The sequence below is a fragment of the Mustela putorius genome, unplaced genomic scaffold (assembly GCF_011764305.1).
Source record: "Mustela putorius furo isolate JIRA1106 unplaced genomic scaffold, ASM1176430v1.1 tig00003987_pilon_pilon_pilon, whole genome shotgun sequence".
In the NCBI taxonomy this organism is placed as follows: domain Eukaryota; kingdom Metazoa; phylum Chordata; class Mammalia; order Carnivora; family Mustelidae; genus Mustela; species Mustela putorius.
Window position 1 is genome coordinate 19,185,095 of NW_025422126.1, and position 22,108 is coordinate 19,207,202.

Below are 22,108 nucleotides of genomic sequence, written 5' to 3' on the forward strand. Positions count from 1 at the left end.
AGAGAGCCTGATGCGTGGGGGTTGATCCCAGGACCTGAGATCATGACTTGAGCCAAAGGCAGAGGCTTTAACCCACTGAGCGCCCCCAGGCGCCCCTCCTCAAGGGTTTCTTGGCCTAGTGTGCCTGGACCCCTCCAGACTGCATGCAGCAACGTGTATATTCATGTACATTTTGGAGGGAACTCTTCTATAGCGTTATAGCCGCTCTAGAGAAGACATATAGACCAAGCTTACTGTTAAATTCATACATCTCAGCCACTTGTCTTAATTCAAGTCCATTACTCCTTTGAATCTCTTACGTGAGGCTTGTGCTTTTCTCCTTTTCTCCTGCCTGCTCTTACCTCTCCCCTCATTCAAAGATGTGAAATAGTCCTCATGTAGAGAAACCTCCTCAGATTAAATCGTACTTGTACTAAATCATTCCTGATCTCAACAGGGTGATCTCGTGTATGTTAACTATGCCCAGACTGAAGACTTCTTTAAATTAGAGAGGGACCTGAAAATCAATTGCTCTGGGAAGATTGTGATTGCCAGATATGGGAAAATTTTCAGAGGAAATAAGGTAAAAATCATTTTTTTTCTTTACCCCCAATATAAAAAAATATATTATATCTTACCTGTATAGAAACTTATCCTTAAAACTTTCTGAGGATCATGATCCTTTCATATTTTTTAATACAGCCACATTATGGGGAGGACACATTTACTAGCTTGTAGACAGGGGTTTTAAATTGGGTCATTGGAGTTTGAACCAGTGTAGAAGTTCAAGGAGAACAAAGCAGATTTTTCTAAACCTGCCCATTATATCTGTGGTCTACATAGAAGCATTCACTGTATTTGTTGTTGCCATCAGTATATTTGTTTTTAATATTATCTTTGAAAATACTTACTAAATTCAATTTTAATGTGAATTTTTATTATAGGTAATCAGAGAAACCAAATTCTATATAGCAGTTTTTAAAAATTACTATCATTTGGTCTGTTCATTTTTTTCCTCTTTTGTGTGAGACATTAAATTTCAAAAATACTCCTTTCTGGTCATAAGCTATAGAAATCTGGCCTGTAGAGTCAGCTTTCTTCTTGTGCTTCCAGACTAGTGAAAAAAATAACAAGTACTTGCTATCACTATTATGGACATTTCTGAAAGCTACAGCTCTGACGGATGATCCACCCCTAGAAACTCATTTTTATTTTATTATTTTATTTTTTTTTCTTAGAAACTCAATTTTAGAACCTGACGTAGGAAAAAGCAAAAACCAGTCCTCTGTGAGATGTCCTTTGTTGTAGGTCTAATGATAAAAATTGAAAATAAAGTTTAGCTATTCATTTAACTATAATTTCAAAAAAAAAATATTATCCAATCTGGAACAACCAACCTGAAATAAGAGAGACATTGTGTTTTCCAGGTTAAAAATGCCCAGCTGGCAGGGGCCAAAGGAGTCATTCTGTATTCAGATCCTGCTGATTACTTTGCTCCTGGGGTAAAGCCCTATCCTGATGGTTGGAATCTGCCCGGACGTGGTGTTCAGCGTGGAAATATCTTAAATCTTAATGGTGCAGGGGACCCTCTCACACCTGGTTACCCAGCAAATGGTGAGTGATCAGACCTTAATCATCACAGGAGACTAAAAAAAATTTTTTAAGTGATTTTATTAAAGAGTTTCCAAATGAAGTATGACTTTTTAAATTCTCTTTACATCTAAGAAGTAACTGGAAATTATTGGCTTAGGTCCCTTACCTATTATTGTTTTCTAATTTTTTTTTAAGATTTTATTTATTTACTTGACAGAGAGAGAGACAGTGAGAGAGGGAACACAGCAGGGAGAGTGAAAGAGGGAGAAGCAGGCTCCCTGCCGAGAAGAGAGCCTGATGCCCGATGCGGGACTCTATCCCAGGACCCTGGGATCATGACCTGAGCTGAAAGCAGAGGCTTAACGACTGAGCCACCCAGGCGCCCCTCCCTTATCTCTTATTTGGAAACTTTGGGCCTGATGGGTTTTAGAACTCAGGTATTTTCAGATATTTAAAAGTACTATGGGGCATATCCCCTATACTGCCTGACACCCAGGATACTGGGATAGAATACAGGAAGCAGGCATATAAATATTTTGCAACAATGTATGGATAATCATAAGCAGAGGTAAGTAGTAAAGGATAAATAATATGAATAACCACATGTCTGCTCAAACTAGATTTCACTGTCAAATGAGTTTGCATCAGATCAGGGTTTTTTGTTTGTTTGTTTGTTTGTTTTTGTTTGTTTTCAGATCAGGGTTTGATGCGAAGTAATACCTCCACATTTATGGTTTTTAAGTTTTGGGATTTCCTATTTGTGGATAAGGGACAGCAGAAAAGAAGTTCTATAAACCTCCAAAGTGACACATTTAAAATATAGAGTCCTGGTGTGCCTGGGTGGCTCAGTCAGTTAAGCCTCTGACTCTTGATTTCGGCCCGGATCATGATTTTGTGGTTGTGACATTGAGTCCCATATCGGGCTCCACACTCAGCCCAGAGCCTACTTGAGGATTCTCTATCTCCCTCTCTCATAGCCCCTCTCCCTGCCCATACTCTGTTTCCCAATAAATAAATAAAATCTTAAAAAAAAAAAATAGAGAGTCTAGAAAATGCTTATTGCATCTGTTATATAAATACCATAGTGATAACTTTCTAGGAGTGTTTCCTGAATGACAGCTCTTACACATATTGACAGACCTATTAGCTTCGTAATATTACTGCCTGTACTTGACAGAAGGAAACAGAGACAAAAGGGCCGTTGCCCAGATCATCACACTGAGAAGTGACCGCTTCCGGCAGCCTGGCTCCGGATGCACATGCTTGTGTAGGGCTGAAGTGCTTCCCTGTAAAATTGTCGATCATGAACAAAGGGAGCCATTTTATTTTTAATGTACTCCGCTATTTGATAAGGTTTACAAAATATCTGTGATCACTGAGTTTGTGTGTGTGTGTTTTGTTTTTTTTAAAGATTTTATTTATTTATGAGAAAGAAAGAGAGAGCCAGAGAGAGCTTGAGCAGGGGCAGAGGGAGAAACAGGCTTCCCACTGAGCAGGGAACCCCAAGTGGGGCTTGATCCCAGGATCCTGGGATTATGACTGGAGCCGAAAGATACTTAACCCACTGAACCACCCAGGCACCCCTGAGTTTGTGTGGTTTAAAAATAGCTAAGGTGTATATCTTGGATAAAATAGGTCACCAAATCAGGGAAATACAAATCAAAGCCACATTGAGATGCCACCTCACGCCAGTCAGAATGGCTAAAATTAACCAGTCAGGAAACGACAGGTGTTGGTGCAGATGCAAAGAAAGGGGAACCCTCCTACACTGTTGGTGGGACTGAAAAATGGTGCAGCCACTCTGAAAAAACAGTATGGCGGTTGCTCAAAAAGTTGGAAATAGAGCTACCCTACACCCAGCAATTTCACTACTGGGTATTTACCCCAAACATACAAATGTAGTGATCCAGAGGGGCACCTGCACCCCAGTGTTTACAGCAGCAATGTCTACAATAGCCAATCTATGGAAAGAGTCCAGATGTCCATTGACAGATGAATGGATGAAGAAGATGTGGTGTATCTATAATGGAATATTATACAGCCATCAAAAATGAAATCCTGCCATTTGCAAAGATGCGGATAGAACTAGAGGGTATTGTGCTGAAAGAAATAAGTCAGTCAGAGAAAGATAATTATCATATTATCTCACTGATATGTGGAATTTAAGAAACAAAGCAGAGGATCATAGGGGAAGGGAGAGAAGAATGAAAGAAGATGAAACCAGAGAGGGAAACAAACCATAAGAGACAATCTCAGGGAACAAACTGTGGGTTGCTGAAGAAGAGGGGTGTGGGGGGATGGTGTGGCTGGGTGATGGACATTGGGGAGGGAATGTGTTGTGGTGAATGCTGCTGTGTTGAATGCAAGACTGTTAAATCACAGACGTATACCCCTCTCTGCCTATTTGTAATCTCTCTCTCTGTCAAATAAATAAATAAAATCTTTTAAAAAAAAAAAAAGACTTTGGAAAAAGAAAAAAGAAAGGGACTGAATTTTTACTAAGATGTGTTCTACTTTTTTCAGAATACGCTTATAGACGTGAAATCACAGAGGCTGTTGGTCTTCCAAGCATTCCTGTCCATCCAATTGGGTATGATGATGCACAGAAGCTCCTGGAGTAAGTTTGTCAGCAACAAACAGGTGGCTGTTGAGATATTTCTCTTTATTGGCCGCCTTCAACTATCAACAGTATTCAACATCTGACTATTTCTTCAATATTCAGAAATGCTGAAATTCTCTGAGATGGTAGAACCTATGATTTTATCACCATGCTAAAGAATAGTGGTTCTAGCCTGGAATTTACGGTACGGAGTGGTATCCAGTGTGTAACAGTCATAAAAATGAGACTTCCGGCTCTCCAGCTGTAGGGGCATGATTGATCAGTGGTGTTAGCTACTGCGCTTTGAAATCCATCACCCTGTTTGGGTCAAGGTCGCACTTCCCACAGGTGTTCCCAGTCAGTGACTGGTCGCAGCAGGGACAACTGGAAATAGGCCCATTGCTGGGAGGCACATGGGAGACGCTCTCAGGGGAGACTTTGTCTCAGGAATCTATGACAGGCTGGGTTGCCCAACTTGACGCCACCACCCACCACCCTTTCCTTCCTTCTCTTTCTCCTTTACCCCACATGAGACCTTCATTGCAGTCTGTTGGCTTTTCAGCCTTGTCCGGCCTCCCCCCCTGCCCCCGCTATTTCTCTCACAAGCTTTTCTCGCAAGAAATCTCTTACTCATCTCATCCTCATATTGTCCACAGCTTGGGTGACCTGTGATAACACCCTGGGAGAGCAGTTCCATTTTATTTTCCTCCCTATTCTTCTTCCCCCTTTGCTTTCCTGACGTTGGAACCCTTTCCCCATTCCTGCCCTGCTTTTTTCCTTCTGCACGTACCTCCTTGTCCGGTCTCCTTTAGGAAGGAGGGAGCATGACTTCTCTGTAAGTAGGGGTGAGAGAAGCATCTGGTAGTACCTTTTCTTATTTGCATTTAAGGCATTCTTGATCATTTAATTCCAATCTCCATAAGGAGACGTTTTATGACCTCCTTTTACAGTGGAGAAGGCTGACATTTGGAGTAGTGGAGGGACCTGTCCCATTTAAGGGCAGATTAAGGAATAGCACCTTGGTCTTTTTTGCTTTTAGACTCAGCTTTGCCCCATGGATTAGAATTCAGGATCCAGGCACAACTTCTGAGGGTACCATGTCTCTGTGTTTATCTAAACATATTTATAAAGTCTAAATATCTTTGATATTTAAAAGATGAAAGTGATTATAACATTACTTATAATAGTGGAAAACTATAAATAACATATCTTTAATAATCGATAAGTAGTCGGATACATCACTGCCTATGATAGTACATGGAGCTGTTAAAATATATCTTCTACAAGAACATCTAATGATATGGAAACATGCATATGCTACACTACTAAGGGGAAATGGCAGATTTATCTAGCTATCTAGATATCTAGAGATAAATATATAGATATGCAGAGACATATAGAGAGAATAATCTCAATTATGTAAAAGTTTTTTAAAAACCTCTATTATCTTTTTAATTAGAAAAAGAATTCATGGAAAGAAAGAAGGACAGATCTTATAGAATTGATTTGAGGTGTACTTAATTATGTCTACCATTTGACTGCTCTGATTAATTAGTTCAGTGTCAGTTATATCCTAAGTATGGGCTAGAATGACTTGATCAGAAAAAAAACACAAATGCAATTTGTCTCTGCTGTACTTAAGTCAGCTTCTTTAAGCCATCTTGTAAATGCAATCACCATTTATAACATCACTACCATGGAAAAGTGCATTTTGCTTTGAAAACACCGTAATTAAAAATGAACTTTGGAAGCACAGTCTACTTGGAAATAGGAGATGATCTTTATATATTAAAAGCAGGAAGACAGCTCCTATTTCTTTTCTTTATTTTTTTAAAGATTTTATTTTTAAGTAATCCCTACAGCCAATGGTGGGGCTCGAACTCACAACCCCAAGATCAAGAGTCGCATAATCCACCAACTGAGCCAGTGGGGTCCCTCTCCTATTTCTTTTTCCATACTTTCCAAGATATAATGAAACATTCTACAAAGTTGGAATTTAGTCTTATACTTTTTTTTTCAAAAAATACACAATTTGTTTATGAATTTCACTGTGTAAATTTTCTCCCTCAGCACACTTAGGTGAGGATTATGCTTGTTGTCCCTGACAGTTAATTCTCAGATGTCCACAAACAGTTAACCATTTAACATGATGTATTAATTGCAAAAGATGTTTTACACGTTGGATACATCTTAAAAGAGAATTTCTTAATAAATCTGTGAGACAGTGGAGATACAAAATCATATAAGGGCCCAAGAATGTTGAGCATTTCAATAAAAGATGATGAGATGTGAATTAAAGTAAAGCAAAACCACTTTTCCTTGGGTGGGAGGGATTTCCATCTATACTGGGGGGAATGTGATTGCATGGCTTTCATTTGCCTCCTAACTAGGATTGTGATAGTAACACCTACAATAATGACAGCAATAATAATAACATCTGTCTTGCTATTACTTGTCAATTTTGTTGATCTTGTCAAAGAATCAACTTTTAGTGTCCTGGGTTTTCTCTATTTGTTTCCTCTATTCTCTAATTATTTTTGTTACAATCTTTATTCTTTCCTTTCTTATGATTGATACTAGCTTAGTTTGCTCTTTATTGTCCAGTTTTCTAAGGTGGAAGACTAGTTTATTGGCTGATGTCTTTCTACTTCTTGAATATAGATGTTTATGGCTATATATTTCTCTCTAATCACTGCTCTAGCTGTATCCTGTAAGTTTTGATATGTTGTGTTTTCATTTCCATTCAACACCAAGTATTTTCTAATTACTCTTACGAATTTTTTTCTTTCAGCCATTGGGTATTTAGGAGTCAGCTGTTTAATCTCCATAGATTTGCATTTTTCCCAAATTCCCATCTATTTTTTTTAAAGATTTTATTTATTTATTTGACAGAGATCACAAGCAGGCAGAGAGGCAGGCAGAGAGAGAGGAGGAAGCAGGCTCCCTGCTGAGCAGAGAGCCCGATGTGGGGCTCGATCCCAGGACCCTGAGATCATGACCTGAGAAGAAGGCAGTCATTTAAATTTATTTAGACTCATTTCACAGCCTAATTTGTAGTCTGTCCTGGTAATATATTCCATATTCACTTGAGAAGAATGTTTATTCAGCTGTTGTCAGCTAGAGTGTTCCTAATAATGCCATGGGACATTTCTAGCTTGCCAGCTTCTTCAGCTCCAAGTCTGGGGTAGATAAACCAAAAAGGAAACTCAAGGAACTCATCACTTTTCTTGTACTCTGGGGTCCCAAGCTAGTATGTTTTCTTCTCTTCACCCTTCAGAGCCTAATGTTTGTTTTCTATACACTTATGGTCCAGAGAATTTAGTTGTACTTATCAGGAAGAATAGGATAAAGCACATTTCCATTTTCCCAGAAACAGAGTTTTACTCCTGAATTTCAGGCTTCTGTCGTGGTTACCCTAGTGGTTTGACCCTCAGCTGTACCACACACCAGCTTCCTGACTTCACACGTGTTACCTGTCTCTCTAAGCCTCACGCCTCTCATCTTTGAAGGGGGAGTGACAGTAGATCCCGCGTCATAAGAGACTTAGTAAGGGGTAAATGGCATTTCCCTGATTCATAGAAGCCTAGGAGCAGGCCCTCAAGAAAGCGCGCTCACAGACATTTTAACTGGTAGCTCCAAAGTGTTCCTTCAGCTAATAACACTTTTTGCATTCAACAGGAAAATGGGTGGGGCCCCGCCTCCAGATAGCAGCTGGAAAGGAACTCTCCAAGTGCCCTACAATGTTGGACCTGGCTTTCTTGGAAACTTTTCTACACAGTTAAGAGACTCTTTCTATTGTAACTCTCTTTTGGGGGAGGAAATCTTTTTTAAAAAAAAAAAAATTACAAAGGATGACTGAAAAAGTGAAATATATCTAGTACCCGCAGGAAAAAGAAATCCCACAGGTGGTGGAGGGGAGAGCACTTACATCCTTAGTATCAGACAACTGAACAATGGAATTCATGCATGTGTACATTTAGAAATCTTTAAAATGATGTAAGAGTTAAAAAATTGTGGGTGACAGAGCGTTAACTAGTATTTTCAGAATGTGTCCTTTATTTTTGCATTAGAAAAGTCAAGATGCACATCCATTCTAACAACAAAGTGACGAGAATATACAATGTGATTGGGACTCTCAGAGGAGCTGTAGAACCAGGTAAATTAATCATTTGGCCAACAGATATTGATTGAGCAGTTCTTCTAGGCTAAGAACTCCTCGGAGCTCTGGGAACATGAGATGAACAGAGCACAGCAATTCTTTGCCCTCAGGGAACTTACATAAGCATAGAATTCATAAATATGAGGTAATTTTGTACTGTGATACATGTTGTAAAGAAAAGTTAGTGTGGGTCCATGTTGTCTAGATGCTCAAGGTTAGTTAATGTAGTGCATGCTTCAAGTAAAGGATCAAGGGAGGAAGGACAGGGAGAGGTCATTTTGAGGTATTTTCTCAGGGTTTCTGGATTTGTTTACCATGTATTTTGCTTGGGTAAATATCTTCATGATAGTTACAAGCATCCGTATAAAAGATAACACCCTTAGAAAATTAAGGTCAACTTGGAGAGCCTAGGTGGCTCAGTCGGTTAAGTATCTAACTCTTGACTTTTGGCTTGGGTCCTGGTGTCAGGGTCATGAGATCAAGTTCTGCATCAGGCTCCACGCTCAGCTTAAGATTCTCTGTCTTTCTGTCTCTCTCTGCTGCCCAACCCCACTCGTGTGCTCACTCTCTGAAACACAAAAAAGAAAGAAAAGTAAGGAATGAATCCTTTATAGTTTTATTTTGCACTGAAGTTAATACGATATGTAGACACATGATTTCTATAGAATTTCAGAAGAAATTACAGATTAATAAGTTTTATAAAATAGCCTTACTTCATTGTGTTTCAGTTCCTTAGGAATTGAGGTTATATGTTTGTTACCAACAAGCATTAGAGTTAAATCGCATTTTTCTTAGAATTCTTTCAGGAATAAAGAATATTGGTATGCTTTCGGTCAGTACTAAATAATATATAATGGGCAATTCATTGAGTCTTCCTGGGTACCTGTTTTGTGCTGGCTTTGTATTAGGCATGAGGCATGGAGGGATAAAATGAGAACAAGGAGCCATACATTGAAGTGCGGTAACTGCTTTGTCGGATATGATAGGATTGCTCTGACAGCTGGATCGTGGGATAATTTCCCTCCCATTTGGAAGCTAGGAAAGAGTCATAGAGGAGGAAAATCACTGAGCTGTGCCTTGAAAATTGACCAGAAGGAGTAGGAAATGGAGAACCTACTATGTGGCCACTGAGTTCTCTTACTCTGAAAATACTGGAAGCAAAGTGATAAGTAGGTAAGAGAGAAGTAACAGAATTATAAAAAGACATGGATAGAATAATTTCTATAATTCTAGATGTAACATTACTTCTTCTGTACCTATGATTACTATCATATGTGGAAGTATATCTTTGCTTATCACATTCATATTTTCTTTATGCATCAAAATCAGAACAAAATAGTATATTTATACAAGTCTTCAGGAACCGTGGTATCTTTCTTTGAGTCACGAAAGCTCTGTGTTTGGATGCTCTTGAGTTATTTGCAGTTTGCTCTGTTGTTGACCTGGAATGACAAGTAATTCTGCAATGATGCTTTCTAGACAGATATGTCATTCTTGGAGGTCACCGTGACTCATGGGTGTTTGGTGGCATTGACCCTCAGAGCGGAGCAGCTGTTGTTCATGAAATTGTGAGGAGTTTTGGAACACTGAAGAAAGAAGGTAATATAAACAAAGTAAAAAAGATCAACCTCTCTGAATCTCAGTGTAGTCCTCTGTGAAGTGTGTAAAATCACCTCATTCTTACAGGATTGTGTGAAGGGTCCCCTGAGAGCATGGATGCAAAGTGTACCACCTTCGTAGCATCAAGTCCTTAGAACAGCTTTCAGTAACGAGAGGCTATATTACTCATGTGGGTTAGTTAATTATATTGTTTATTTTTGCTTATTTATAGAATGTAATTTACATTATTGGTATTCATAAAATTATAATCTGAAATAAAGGAGTTCCGCTGTAAGGGATTGTTTCTGACAGCAAAGAAGGCGGAAATGGGTTTCTTCACACGAGAGGACAAACCAAAATAGGTCATAGGCCGAAGTGTCCTGATCAGAGAACTGTGAGTAGAAGTTCCTTGGGCCCTTCTAGCCTCACATGTCAGGTCAGGTGTCCCAGGTGAGGAGATGGAAGCTTTTTCAGAAAAGTACTGGTCTGGCTGCCTAATAGAATTTCTCAGAAGTTTGAGGTTTGCCTTTCCACAGCCGCAGCCTTTGTTTGCTCTCCCAAGATTTAGCCTTCCCCTCCTAGCACCGTTGCTCCCATCGTTTTAGAATCTTCCTTTGAAAACAAAGATAAGATTGAATTGGAACGGCTGCTTTTGAAAATAAATCATACCTCGAGAGCAGAAAATCCACTCTGTATATTGACCCTGCAAATAAGGATTTGGGGCTGGAAATGTGATCCAGGGTTTTTTAGTAACAATAAAAACAATGGTAGGGACGCCTGGGTGGCTCAGTTGGTTAAGCAGCTGCCTTCGGCTCAGGTCATGATCCCAGCGTCCTGGGATCGAGTCCCACATCGGGCTCCTTGCTCAGCAGGGAGCCTGCTTCTCCCTCTGCCTCTGCCTGCCATTCTGTCTGCCTGTGCTCGTTCTCTCCCCCCCTCTCTCTGATTAAAAAAAAAAAAAAAAAACAGTGGTAAAAATAGGTTCAGTTTGCATGCTGCTCATTTCCTCAGAGAACCAGTGTTTTTGTGTGTTCTCTATTTTGAACTCCTAGCAGCCACGGAGAAATTTAGTTATTTCTGTTCTCATTTTACCAATAAGCTAGTTAAGGTTTATAGAACCCAGTTGTATCGCTAGTGTGTGATGTAGCTAGTGTGTGGCAGAGTCAGAGAACCATGGTTTCAAGCCAAATTTCTGGCTACCAGTCCTCAAAGCCATGTTTCTCTTTAAAACAAAATGATAAAGGGCTCTATTCTTTTTTTTTTCCCCACACAGCTATCTTGTGTTTAAAGAACATAGAATTATAAAAGCTTGAATCTACATAGCTCATAAATTAGCTAGTGCTTAACAGTAGTACAAAAAAAAGTCATGATTTTGCAATAAGACTCCCTATGGTGAATACAAAACATTGCAATGACAAAAATAGCGTGCCCAAAGAATGCGATGATGAGGAATAACAGTTCATAGAAAATTTGAATAATATCATGAATAAACTTGACAAAAATAGAACATTGGACTCAGCTGTAGGGATCCATCTTCTTAATAAGCACAAATGAGCTATTTACCAAAATGATGACAAGTTTTAGAGCACATATGAAGTGCTGTATTTGTAAACATGACTCCATTCAGTCTTCCCCCAAATCAAGTAGTATCTTCATCTTTACCTTGCTACTTCTGGAGTACAGATGAAGAAAGGGAAACTGAGGAAGCTTGCATAACTCCCCCCTCAGTCCTCCTGCTAGTAAGCAAAAGAACCAAGAATTGAAATCAGATCTTTCTTTAACTCCGAGGTCAATGTTCATAACTCCCAGCCGTATCACTTCCTTGTTGAGTGATGCTGAATTATTGCAGCAGCCACAGACATCGGTACTGCTAACAGAGCTTCTGTTGATGGATTCTGGCAGAGAATGGAGTGAAATCACACAACCAGCTGACAGTGAACAATTGTTTGTACGATGCCAGAACGTGGAAGAGTTATAAGGAATTTTCTCTCCGTTCCCTCTGCTTTCAGAACACAGACCACATCTAGCACTTTCTTCTTTCTCTCCGGGCAGCTGCAGAGCCAGATGGCTGCCTGTGTATATCCAATCGTTATACACCCATTAAAATATTAGGACCTCACAGAATTTTTGATGTGTCTACATTTTCCCCCTTTTCAGTGCAATTGTGCTTTTTTATTGACAGTTTGGCTTTAAAATCTCATGAAAGGAAATTATATAAGTAAAAATTCTCACCAGAGTTCACCTTTTCTAAACAGCCAATGAAGTTATAGTGTTGTTTTTCTGTGGAGTTTTATAATGTCTTGGATATATTATGCATTTTGCCAGCATTTATGTGTCTACACATATATTTTAGGATGGAGACCTAGAAGAACAATTTTGTTTGCCAGCTGGGATGCAGAAGAATTTGGTCTTCTTGGTTCTACTGAGTGGGCAGAGGTTAGTTGATAATTTGCTACAATATAAATTTTCATAATAGCAAAGCAGTTAGGACTTGATTCTCAAAGATGTAAAAATGACAAGTAAATTCAATGAGAACATATTCACTTTTTTCCAAAATCTGAAACAAAACATCCCTGTTTCAAAATAACAATCTCTTTGCATTAAGGAACTGTTTTGTTTGAACTTTTTAGGCCACTAATGCCAATAGTCAAAATGATTACTCTTCACTATCTGGGAGTGTGACAGTAAATAAGTAAATTCACTAGAAACCAAACATCAAAATAAAATATCATGTTTCTATTGCACTTTCCAAATTAGCTTCTAAAGCTAACCACATTTAAATCCCCCCTTGAACCTGTACAGTAAGGTATACTTTTCACATTTATGTTCCTTATATGACTGACTCTAAATTAAATCATGGTAAAAATAAGGCAGGAAGTCTCACTGCAGAATATTTGATAGGCCCCTTTAGAAGTAATTTTACCTTTACACAGAAGATGTTATACACAAACCCAGTGGTAACCACAAATCAGAAACCAGTAATGGATGTACAAAAAATAAAGAGACAGGAATTCAAGTATTCACTAGAGAAAGCCAACAAACCATGGGAGAAGAAAGCCAAGGAAGAAAGGAACAGAGAGGAACTATAAAACAACCATAAAACTAGTAACAAAATGGCAATAAGTACATCACTATCAATAATTACTTTGGATGTAAATGGACTAAACATTCCAATCAAAAGCACTGAGACAGAATAGATAAAAAAGCAAGACCCATATACATGCTGCCTACAAGAGATTCATTTTAGACTTGGATACACATGCGGACTGAAAGTGAAGGGATGTGGAAACATTTATGCAAAAAGATGTGAAAGGAAATCTGGGCTAGCAATACCTACATTGGAGAAGGTGGATTTGGAAACAAAGACTGTAACAAAAGACAAAGAAGGACACTATATAATCATAAAAGAAACTATCCAACAAGAAGATATAACAATTATGTTTATGCACCCAACAGGGGAGCACTCAAATACATAAAGCAGTTAACAACAAACATAAAGGAACTAATTGTAATAGTAGGAAACTTTGACACCCTGTTTTACATCAACAGATAGATTATGCAAACAAAATCAATAAGGAAATAGGGGCTTTGAATGACACTTTGGACCAGATGGATCTAACAGAATATTCAGAACATCCCATTCTAAGACAGCAGAATACACATTCCTCTCAAGTCTATAAGGAACATTTTCCAGTATAGATCATATATTATGCCACAAGATAAGCCTTAATAAATTCAAAAAGATTGAAGGCCTCCCATGCATCTTTTCTGACCACAACATGTGAAACTACAAGTCAACCACAAAAAAAAAAAAATCTGGAAAGAGCATAAACACATGGAAGTTAAATAACATGCTACTAAGCAATGAGTGGGTCAACCAAGAAATGAAAGAGGAAATCAAAAAACACATGGAAACAAATGAAAATGAAAACACAGTGGTCCAAATTCTTTGGGATACAGGAAAAGCTGTTCTAAGAGGGAAGTTTATAGCAATACATGCCTACCTCAAGAAGCAAGAAAAATCTCAGATAAACAACCTAACGTACATCTAAAAAAACTAGAAAAAGAAGAAGAAATAAAACCCCAAATCTATAGAAGGAAGTAAACTGTAAAGATTAGAGCAGAAATAAACAAAATAGAAACTAAAAACAAAATAAACAAAAAACAACACAACAGATCAATGAAACCAGGGGCTTTTTCTCTGAAAAGATCAACAAAATTGATAAACCTTTAGCTAAACTCACCAAAATAAGAGAGGACTCTAAATAAACAAAATCAGAAATGAAAGAGGAGAAATACCAGCCAACACTACAGATATACAAAGGGTTAGAAGAGAATATTATGAAAAATTTTATGTGCCAACAAACTGGACAGCCCGGAAGAAATGGATAAATTCTTAGAAACATGTAACTTATATAATTTATCAAAACTGAATCAGGAAGAAATAGAAAATTTGAACAGATCAATTACCAGCAATGAATTTAAATCAGTAATCAAAAAATTCCCAACAAACAAAAGTCCAGGACCAGATGGCTTCGCAGGAGAATTCTACCAAAAACTTTAAAAAGTTAATATCTATTTTTTCACACTAATCCATGAAATAGAAATGGAAAGAAAGTTTCCAAATTCATTCTATGAGACCAACATTAACCTGATACCAAGACCAGGTAAGGACACTACACAAAAAGAACTACAAGCTAGTATCTTTGATGAACATAGATGCAAAAATCCTGAACAAAATGTTAGCTAACTGAATCCAATGATACATTAAAAAAAAATGCACCACAACTAAGTGGGATTTTAAACCTGGGTGGTTCAATATTTGCAAATCAGCTAGTTTGATACATCACATCAGCAAGAGAAAGGATAACCATATACTCATTTCAATAGATGCAGAAAAAGCTTTTGACAAAGTATTACATCCATCTGTGAAGAAAACCCTCAACAAAGTAGGTTTAGAGGAAACACACCTCAACATAAAAAGACCATATATGAAAACCCACAGCTGACATCATGCTCAATAACGCCTTTCCTGAGTCAAGAAAAACCAAAACAAAATTAAACTATTGAGGTTATATCAAAAACCTGTACAGCGAAGGAAACAATAAACAGTACTGAAAGATAGGCTACTCTCTTTCACAAACAACTTACTTGATAAAAGGTTGATATCCAAAACATATAAAGAACTGAAGAGCTCAACATATAAGAACCAATCTGATTAAAAAATGAGCAGAAAACATGAACAGACATTTCCCCAACAAGATATACAGATAACCAATGGACACAGGAAAAGATGCTCAATGTCACTCATCATCAGGGAAATGGAAATCAGAACCACAATGAGGTATTGCCTCACACTGGTCAAAATGTATAAAATCAAAACCAAAAATGTTGGCAAGAATGTGGAGAAAAAGGAACACGTATGCATGGTTGGTGGGAATGCAAACTGGTACAACCACTATAGAAACCAGTATGGAGGTTCCTCAAAAAATTAAAAAAATAGAATCCCCATATGATCCAGTAATTGCACTACTTAAATGTGAAAAACACTAACTCAAAAAGATTTATGCACCTATGTGTTTATAGCAGCATTATTTACAATAGCCCAATTATGGAAGCAGCCCAAGTGTCCATCAATAGATGAATGGATAAAGAAGATGTGAGATCTATATAGATATGTATAGAATGGAATACTATTCAGCTGTAAAAAAGAATGAAATCTTGCCATTTGCAATAACATGGATGGATCTAGGAAATATAATGTTAAGCAAAATAAGTCAGAGAAAGATGAATATCATATATGGAATTCAAGAAACAACCAACGGGGGCGGGTAGAGAAAGAGACAAACCAAGAAATAGGCTTTTATTTTTTTATTTTTTTTTATTATTTTTTAAGATTGTATTTATTTATTTGAGAGAGAGGTCACGAGTAAGCAGAGAGGCAGACAGAGAGAGAGGGGGAAGCAGGCTCCCCGCTGAGCAGAGAGCCCGATGCAGGGCTCGATCCCAGGACCGATCCCAGGACCCTGAGATCACGACCTGAGGCAAAGGCAGAGGCTTAACCCACTGAGCCACCCAGGCGCCCCAAGAAATAGGCTCTTAACTACAGAGAACGAACAGATGGTTATCAGAGGGAGGTGGGGGGGTGTGAAATAGGTGGTGGGGATTAAGAAACCATGATGAGCACTGGGTAGTGTATAAAACTGTTGAATCACTATATGGTGCACCTGAAACTAATAATATATGCTAACTGTACTGATTTAAAATGTAGATTGCATATATTTAAACTTGCATATATTGTTGGCCTTGTGAAATAGGAGCATTAGCTGTACACATATGCATTATCTCATTAACTGCCAGTCATGCTGTAAAACTTACTTGGCTTCTATTATATACTTTAGGAATTGAAGAAACCGCATAAACTTCAACTGTCTTTGTGTGGTGGGCAGGGGCGGGTGGGGGGGTAGTAATTCCCTTGAAGACAGGAAAGATTTATGGTCGCATCAGAAAGATCCTAAATACTTCGAGGTTTGTCTCTTCCAGATTCACCACCTCAAGCTTCAGGTTTTTTCCACTTCTCTTCTTACTGTCCAGACGCTTAGGAAATCACATGTTTTGGAGATTCAAAATCCGCTTGATAGCTAAAAAAAAAAAAGCCAGCAACACTTTTCCTCAGCATTTTATTATTGTGCAATGATCAGTTTTGACCAGTAGGTGGTGCCATCCCACAGGAAAAGTTCATGCTTCTTAGTACAGAAATTTCATATATTTTTAATCCATAAATTTGAAATTTGAAATTATTGAATCAGGCAAAATTCTTTTCTTAAATAAATGTTCAGATGGAGGGGGTCTGCCTGAGTGGGTCAGTTGGTTAAGCATCCCGCTCCTGAGCTCAGATCAGGTCTGGACCTCAGGGTTGGAAGTTCAAGCCCAGTTGGGCTCCACACTGGTCTTAAAGCCTACTTTAAAAAATGAGAAAGAGAGAGGGATTGAGAGAGAGAGACATGTTCATGGGAAGATTTCCACTAAGGGGTTTCTTTCTTAGGTCATTCGTGTTTGCTAAGACAATTTCTTAAAGGATAAACCATGGCATGGTTAAGGAATCAGCTCATTTTCTATTTACCATATTAAGAATATGGGCAAGTTCATCTTAAATTTTAGTCTTAAAAATGTTTTACTCATTATTTCTTAGAATGATCCTTATCGGAATTCTTCTAAACAAACTCAGTTTTCAGAATCTTATGTATCAATTTTGTGGTCAGCTTACTTCCAAAATCTGCACACAGCACAAGTAGATGTATATTGTTTTAGGGGGAGGTCATGGTATATGCTTATGATTTTTTTTCTTTTTTATTATAGGAGAATTCCAGACTCCTTCAGGAACGTGCTGTGGCCTATGTTAATGCTGATTCTTCCATAGAAGGTGAATAACATTGGTCTCATAGGAAAAGATGTGATCATGGTAGCAGCGGTCACTTAGTTCATAAATGATGCTCCCATAAGGAAGGCAAATCCAGTACATGGGGTTAGGGACTCTGCTGCTGGCTGGTCTCGCTGCGCACTTGCCTCACAGCAGCTGTGAGCCCAAGCATGCTAACTGGTGAAAGCAGCCTTCTCTGATTTGCCTCATCTGGCAGATTACCTTGTCTGTGGTAAGGATCGTAACTACCTAGTAAGTGAATAAATAAATCATAGAACTAAAAATTTCTAGTGAAATGAATAAGTAAATCACAGAACTACAGATTCCTATGGTTTTAGAATGGGGTAACAAAAAAAGTATAATTTAAATATAATCCTATTTTTATCATATCATACATATAGATTTTAGGAAAAAAATACTGATGTCCAAGTATTTTTTAAATTTTTTTTCAATTTAACAAATAGTTATTGAGCATTTCTCTCTGTAATGCACTTTCCAGTATTTCAAAGGGATCAGACGTTAGTGAAGAACAGTCTGGCACGAAGGAGTTTGTGGCTCAGCACGAATGATTAATTAGTCTAGCTTTCAAATATCTGCAGGTACAAGGAAAAGGCCATTTAGACACCTGGGTGGCTCACTCCGTTAAACCACTGCCTTTGGCTCAGTGTCTGACTTTGGTCCAGGTGTCTCTCTCTCTCTTTCAAATAAATGAATAAAAATTTTTAAAAGATCATATTAGTTTTAAAAAACTGCTATAATCAGACTGGTCTGGGTGTTCAGAAGAGAGAATAGAAGTAAGTTCAAGAAAGGCTTGAGTAATGGCACTTGACACTGGCCTTTAAGAATGGATTTGCTTTTGATAAGCAGAGATTCGAATGAAAGGACATTGTTGGGTCTGTTCCCAAGATCAAGCAGTCCTTTGCCACTACTCTCCCAACCACTCATCTTCCTGTTCTTGACCATGTGCACCTTCCCAGCCTGGGCAGCTGCTGATCCCAGTACTCAGATGACTGCCAGCACCCTCTACCTGCTGAATTCTTACCCTTTCAGCCTCCCCTGAGCTGGAACTTTTCCAGGGAAGCCCTGTCTTCAGCACTCATCACTGTGGAGGCTACCCGACGATTTGCTTTACAAAAGACTTCTATTACTAGGCTGTATTCTTCAGGAGGAACAGACAGGATGTGGATGACTCGTGGCTTCCTAAAGTCTTGTTAAAGAAACACGTGTTGCCCAGGTGCCGCCAGTGAATGAGTCAGTGAACGCAGGGTGGACTTTCAGAATCTTCCCTTTAGTGTAGGAGTAAATCTTCCATGTCAGCAGTAATTAAGACATTGCATTTTGCCAGAGGCATGTTGTCATGTCCATTTCTTCTTCGTTCACCTGTCCGAATTACATTGTCCCAGAAGGGAGCTCACGCAGTGCATTTCAGTCATCCTGCCCTGCTCTTATGTTCCGGGGAAGGGCATCGCCTTCCTTGTGGCCCTGCCACTTCCTAGTTATGGTACCTTAGGTTGTGACTCACTTTCCGTGTCTCAGTTTTCTCACCTCTAGATAGAGTTACTGGGCTGCCTGGGTGGCTCAGTCAGTTGAGCGTCTGTCTTCAGCTCAGGTCATGATCTCAGGGTCCTGGGATTGAGCCCCAGGTCAGGCTCCCTGCTCACCGGGGAATCTGCTTCTCCCTCTCCCTCTGCTGCTCCCCCTGCTTGTGCTCTCTCTCTCTTGCTCACTCACTCTCTCAAATAAATAAATAAAATATTTTTAAAAGAAGAAGAAAAACACTAAAAAAAATTTAAAAATTGAGAGATCTCCAAAGCTCTTATCAGGGCAAAAGCTGTTAATATTTGCAAAACTCCAAGACCTGTGCCTCTCCCAGAATAAAAGTTCAAAAATTAATGTATTTGGCACTTTTACCTAACTTAGAAACACATAATCAGACGAAACACTCTTGCTACAAGAGAGTAAGAACTTAAACATGTATTTTTCAAAAGTAGAATAATGTCCTTATTGCTAGTTCTGTTTTTAAGATTTGATTTTTAATAGTTTTAAATCACTGGAATTTGCTGCTGATGTCACTCCCTGCCTTGCAATGCTGCATTGTCTCCCCATGATTTTCAGGATCAAGAGCATATGACACCATGGTACTCAATGACTAGGCCATTTATATCTTACTTTGCTTTATATTTAAATTTTTATTAAATACTTATTTTTTAAATAAAAAGTGATACATTGGCTTTCTCATGGTAAAATGCAAAATTGATAAATAAAGCAAAATCCTTTACTAATATCACTTTCAAACTCCGCCCTCTCTCCAAAGGTGCTACTGTCCTAAATTTGGGATATTTCCATCACACTGATATTCACGTATAGAACTTAGCTCTATAAACCGTCAGTGGTGTTGAAGGTGCTGTCTTAAGTGCTTTACATGGAAACATTTATTCAATCTAATAATCCTGTAAGGTAGTACTTTATTATCTCTCTTGTATACAAGAGAAAACCACCAATTCAGAGAGATTAAGTAACTTTCCCAAGGTCACAGAGCTAGTAAAGGATTGAGCTGAGACTCAAATCCAGCTGTTCAACTTTATCCTTCTAACTACTGTATTCTGCTGCCCCTCACTACCTTAGACAGGTTTTCATTACATATTACGTACTGCGTACTACATGCTATGTGGTTCCGCATCTTCTCCTTTGCCATTCAACAGCATATTATGGAAAACTTCGCATGACAGTATATATAAATCTATCCCTTGAAAACAAAAACTTGTACAGTGTTTTCAACAGAGTAATTTATGTCTCAGTTCTCTAGCTGATGGTCAGATGGCTTCAATTTGCTGCAGTAAATATCTTGTTTATTTGCCTACCTTGCCTTTTTCTACATAAGTGGAGAGTGGAGAGCTACAGTATCGTGGCTGGATCATGCTACATGTGCATTACATGGTAATACTTGCTGCCAGACTTCCTCTCTGACTCTCTGGTTTGCACTCCTACTAGCTCTTAAAAATGGCAGTGGCTGGGGATGCCTGGGTGGCTCTGTCCATTGAGCATGTGCCTTCAGCTTGGGTCATGATCCCAGGGTTCTGGGATCGTGTCCCATCAGGATCCTTGCTCAGCAGGGAGTCTGCTTCCCTCTCTGCTTGCCTTTCCCTGTGCTTGTGTTCTCTCTCTGTCTCTTTCTGACAAATAAATAAAATATTTTAAAAATGAAAAATTAAAAAAAAAATTAAAATGGCAGTGGCTAAAATCTGTACATATGTATTCTTCCAGTTGGATTTTAGAACCAGCCTTTCAGTTTCTATGAACAGTTCCGCTGGGGTGTCTACTTACTGTTAAAACCTCAACTTTTTCTGTCCCCATACATGGATCTGAAGTTTTGAGATAAGAACTGCTGGCCATTCTCTGAGTACATCGTGTACATTTTTATTTCTGGGTATTTGTACGGGCTGATCCTTGATGAAGTTGTCTTAACCTCCCCTTCCCCAGGCCCCCAACCTGCTTTAGCGTCCCCTCCCTGTGCTCCCACAGCTTCTTGGGGGCACCTCTCCTGGCTGTTCACGTGATTCTCAAACTCATCAGTCAGAATTCCTGAGGAATGGGAACATTGTCTCTGTTCTTTATTAAGAAGTAGCTGGAGAGTATCTGCCTTACAAATACATTTTTTAAAAAGATTTTGTTTATTGTATTTGAGAGAAAGAGAGCATGTGTGTGTGCACACATCTAAGCTGCGGGGAGAGGCTAGGGGAGAGGGAGAGAGAGAATCTCAAGCAGACTCCAAGCTGAGCATGCAGCCCGATGCAGGTATTGATTTCAGGACCCTGAGACCATGACCTGAGCCGAAATCAAGAGTGGGACACTTTACTGACTGAGCCACCGAGGCACCCCCATAGATGCGTTTTAACAACAAATATTTATTGGGTCAATGCTAAAGGCTAGGACTCTGTGCTAAGCCCTGGGGATAGGGCCACAATAAAAGAGAACACCTGCTCCCATGGAACTTCTAGTCTGGTGGGAAGATGGAAGAGAAAAAGGCAAATATTTAGCATATTTGAGAGATAACCAATGAGAAAAATAAGGCACCATCAGAAAAAAAAAAAAAAAGAGTGGCTAGGATAAAGAGAAGAAAGTATGCTCCTCTAGGTAGGATGTTTGGAGGAAACGCTCAGAAAACATGACAGTAGACTAGAGTCATGCAGATCAGTGCAGAACACTGTTCCAGGCCGAGGGAACTGTATGTGCAAAGCCCCTGAGCAACAGAGTAGACAGAGTGGGAGGTGAAGATCTGGAGCGGCCGTGGGGGTTGTTTCATGCTTGGAAATGAGGGCTGTGATGAGCATGATACCTTTATTAAATAATAAGTTGGAGAGTTTTATTGGACTTAGGTTTTAAAAGATCCTTTTGGCTAAAGAGTTAGGATTTATCTTTGAATGAAAGAATAAAGTAAATGAAATTAAAAAAAAAAAACTCTCTCTCTTTATCTTTAAGGGAACTATACTCTGAGAGTTGACTGTACCCCACTGATGTACAGCTTGGTATACAACCTAACAAAGGAGGTAAAAATAATTATGTATAATTTTAGAGAGTTTGAGTTCTACAAATGATGCTTTCTTGAGGTACGATTATTATGTCCTTTCTCTTGCATAGCAAATATTGCATCTACTAAACTCCAGAGAACATTACATCTAATAAACGGTTTACACATGTTACCCCATTTCTCCCAACTACCCTGAGCAGCCTTGGGGTAGCATTGTGTCTGCCATCCCCA

At 38.8% G+C, this 22,108-nt stretch overlaps 1 protein-coding gene across 3 annotated transcripts in view; it reads left to right on the forward strand.

Annotated features, from left to right (window-relative positions):
- The window catches only part of FOLH1B (folate hydrolase 1B), a 60,599-nt gene that overhangs the window by 25,253 nt on the left and 13,238 nt on the right, over nt 1-22,108 (forward strand). For all 3 annotated transcript variants that reach the window (XM_045071384.1, XM_045071385.1, XM_045071386.1), the window contains exons 5-13: nt 437-562; nt 1,407-1,593; nt 4,096-4,189; nt 7,850-7,948; nt 8,242-8,327; nt 9,810-9,929; nt 12,283-12,365; nt 17,289-17,352; nt 21,829-21,896. In XM_045071384.1, coding sequence (XP_044927319.1) covers nt 437-562; nt 1,407-1,593; nt 4,096-4,189; nt 7,850-7,948; nt 8,242-8,327; nt 9,810-9,929; nt 12,283-12,365; nt 17,289-17,352; nt 21,829-21,896 — 927 coding nt within the window. The remainder of the gene's footprint in view (nt 1-436; nt 563-1,406; nt 1,594-4,095; nt 4,190-7,849; nt 7,949-8,241; nt 8,328-9,809; nt 9,930-12,282; nt 12,366-17,288; nt 17,353-21,828; nt 21,897-22,108) is intronic.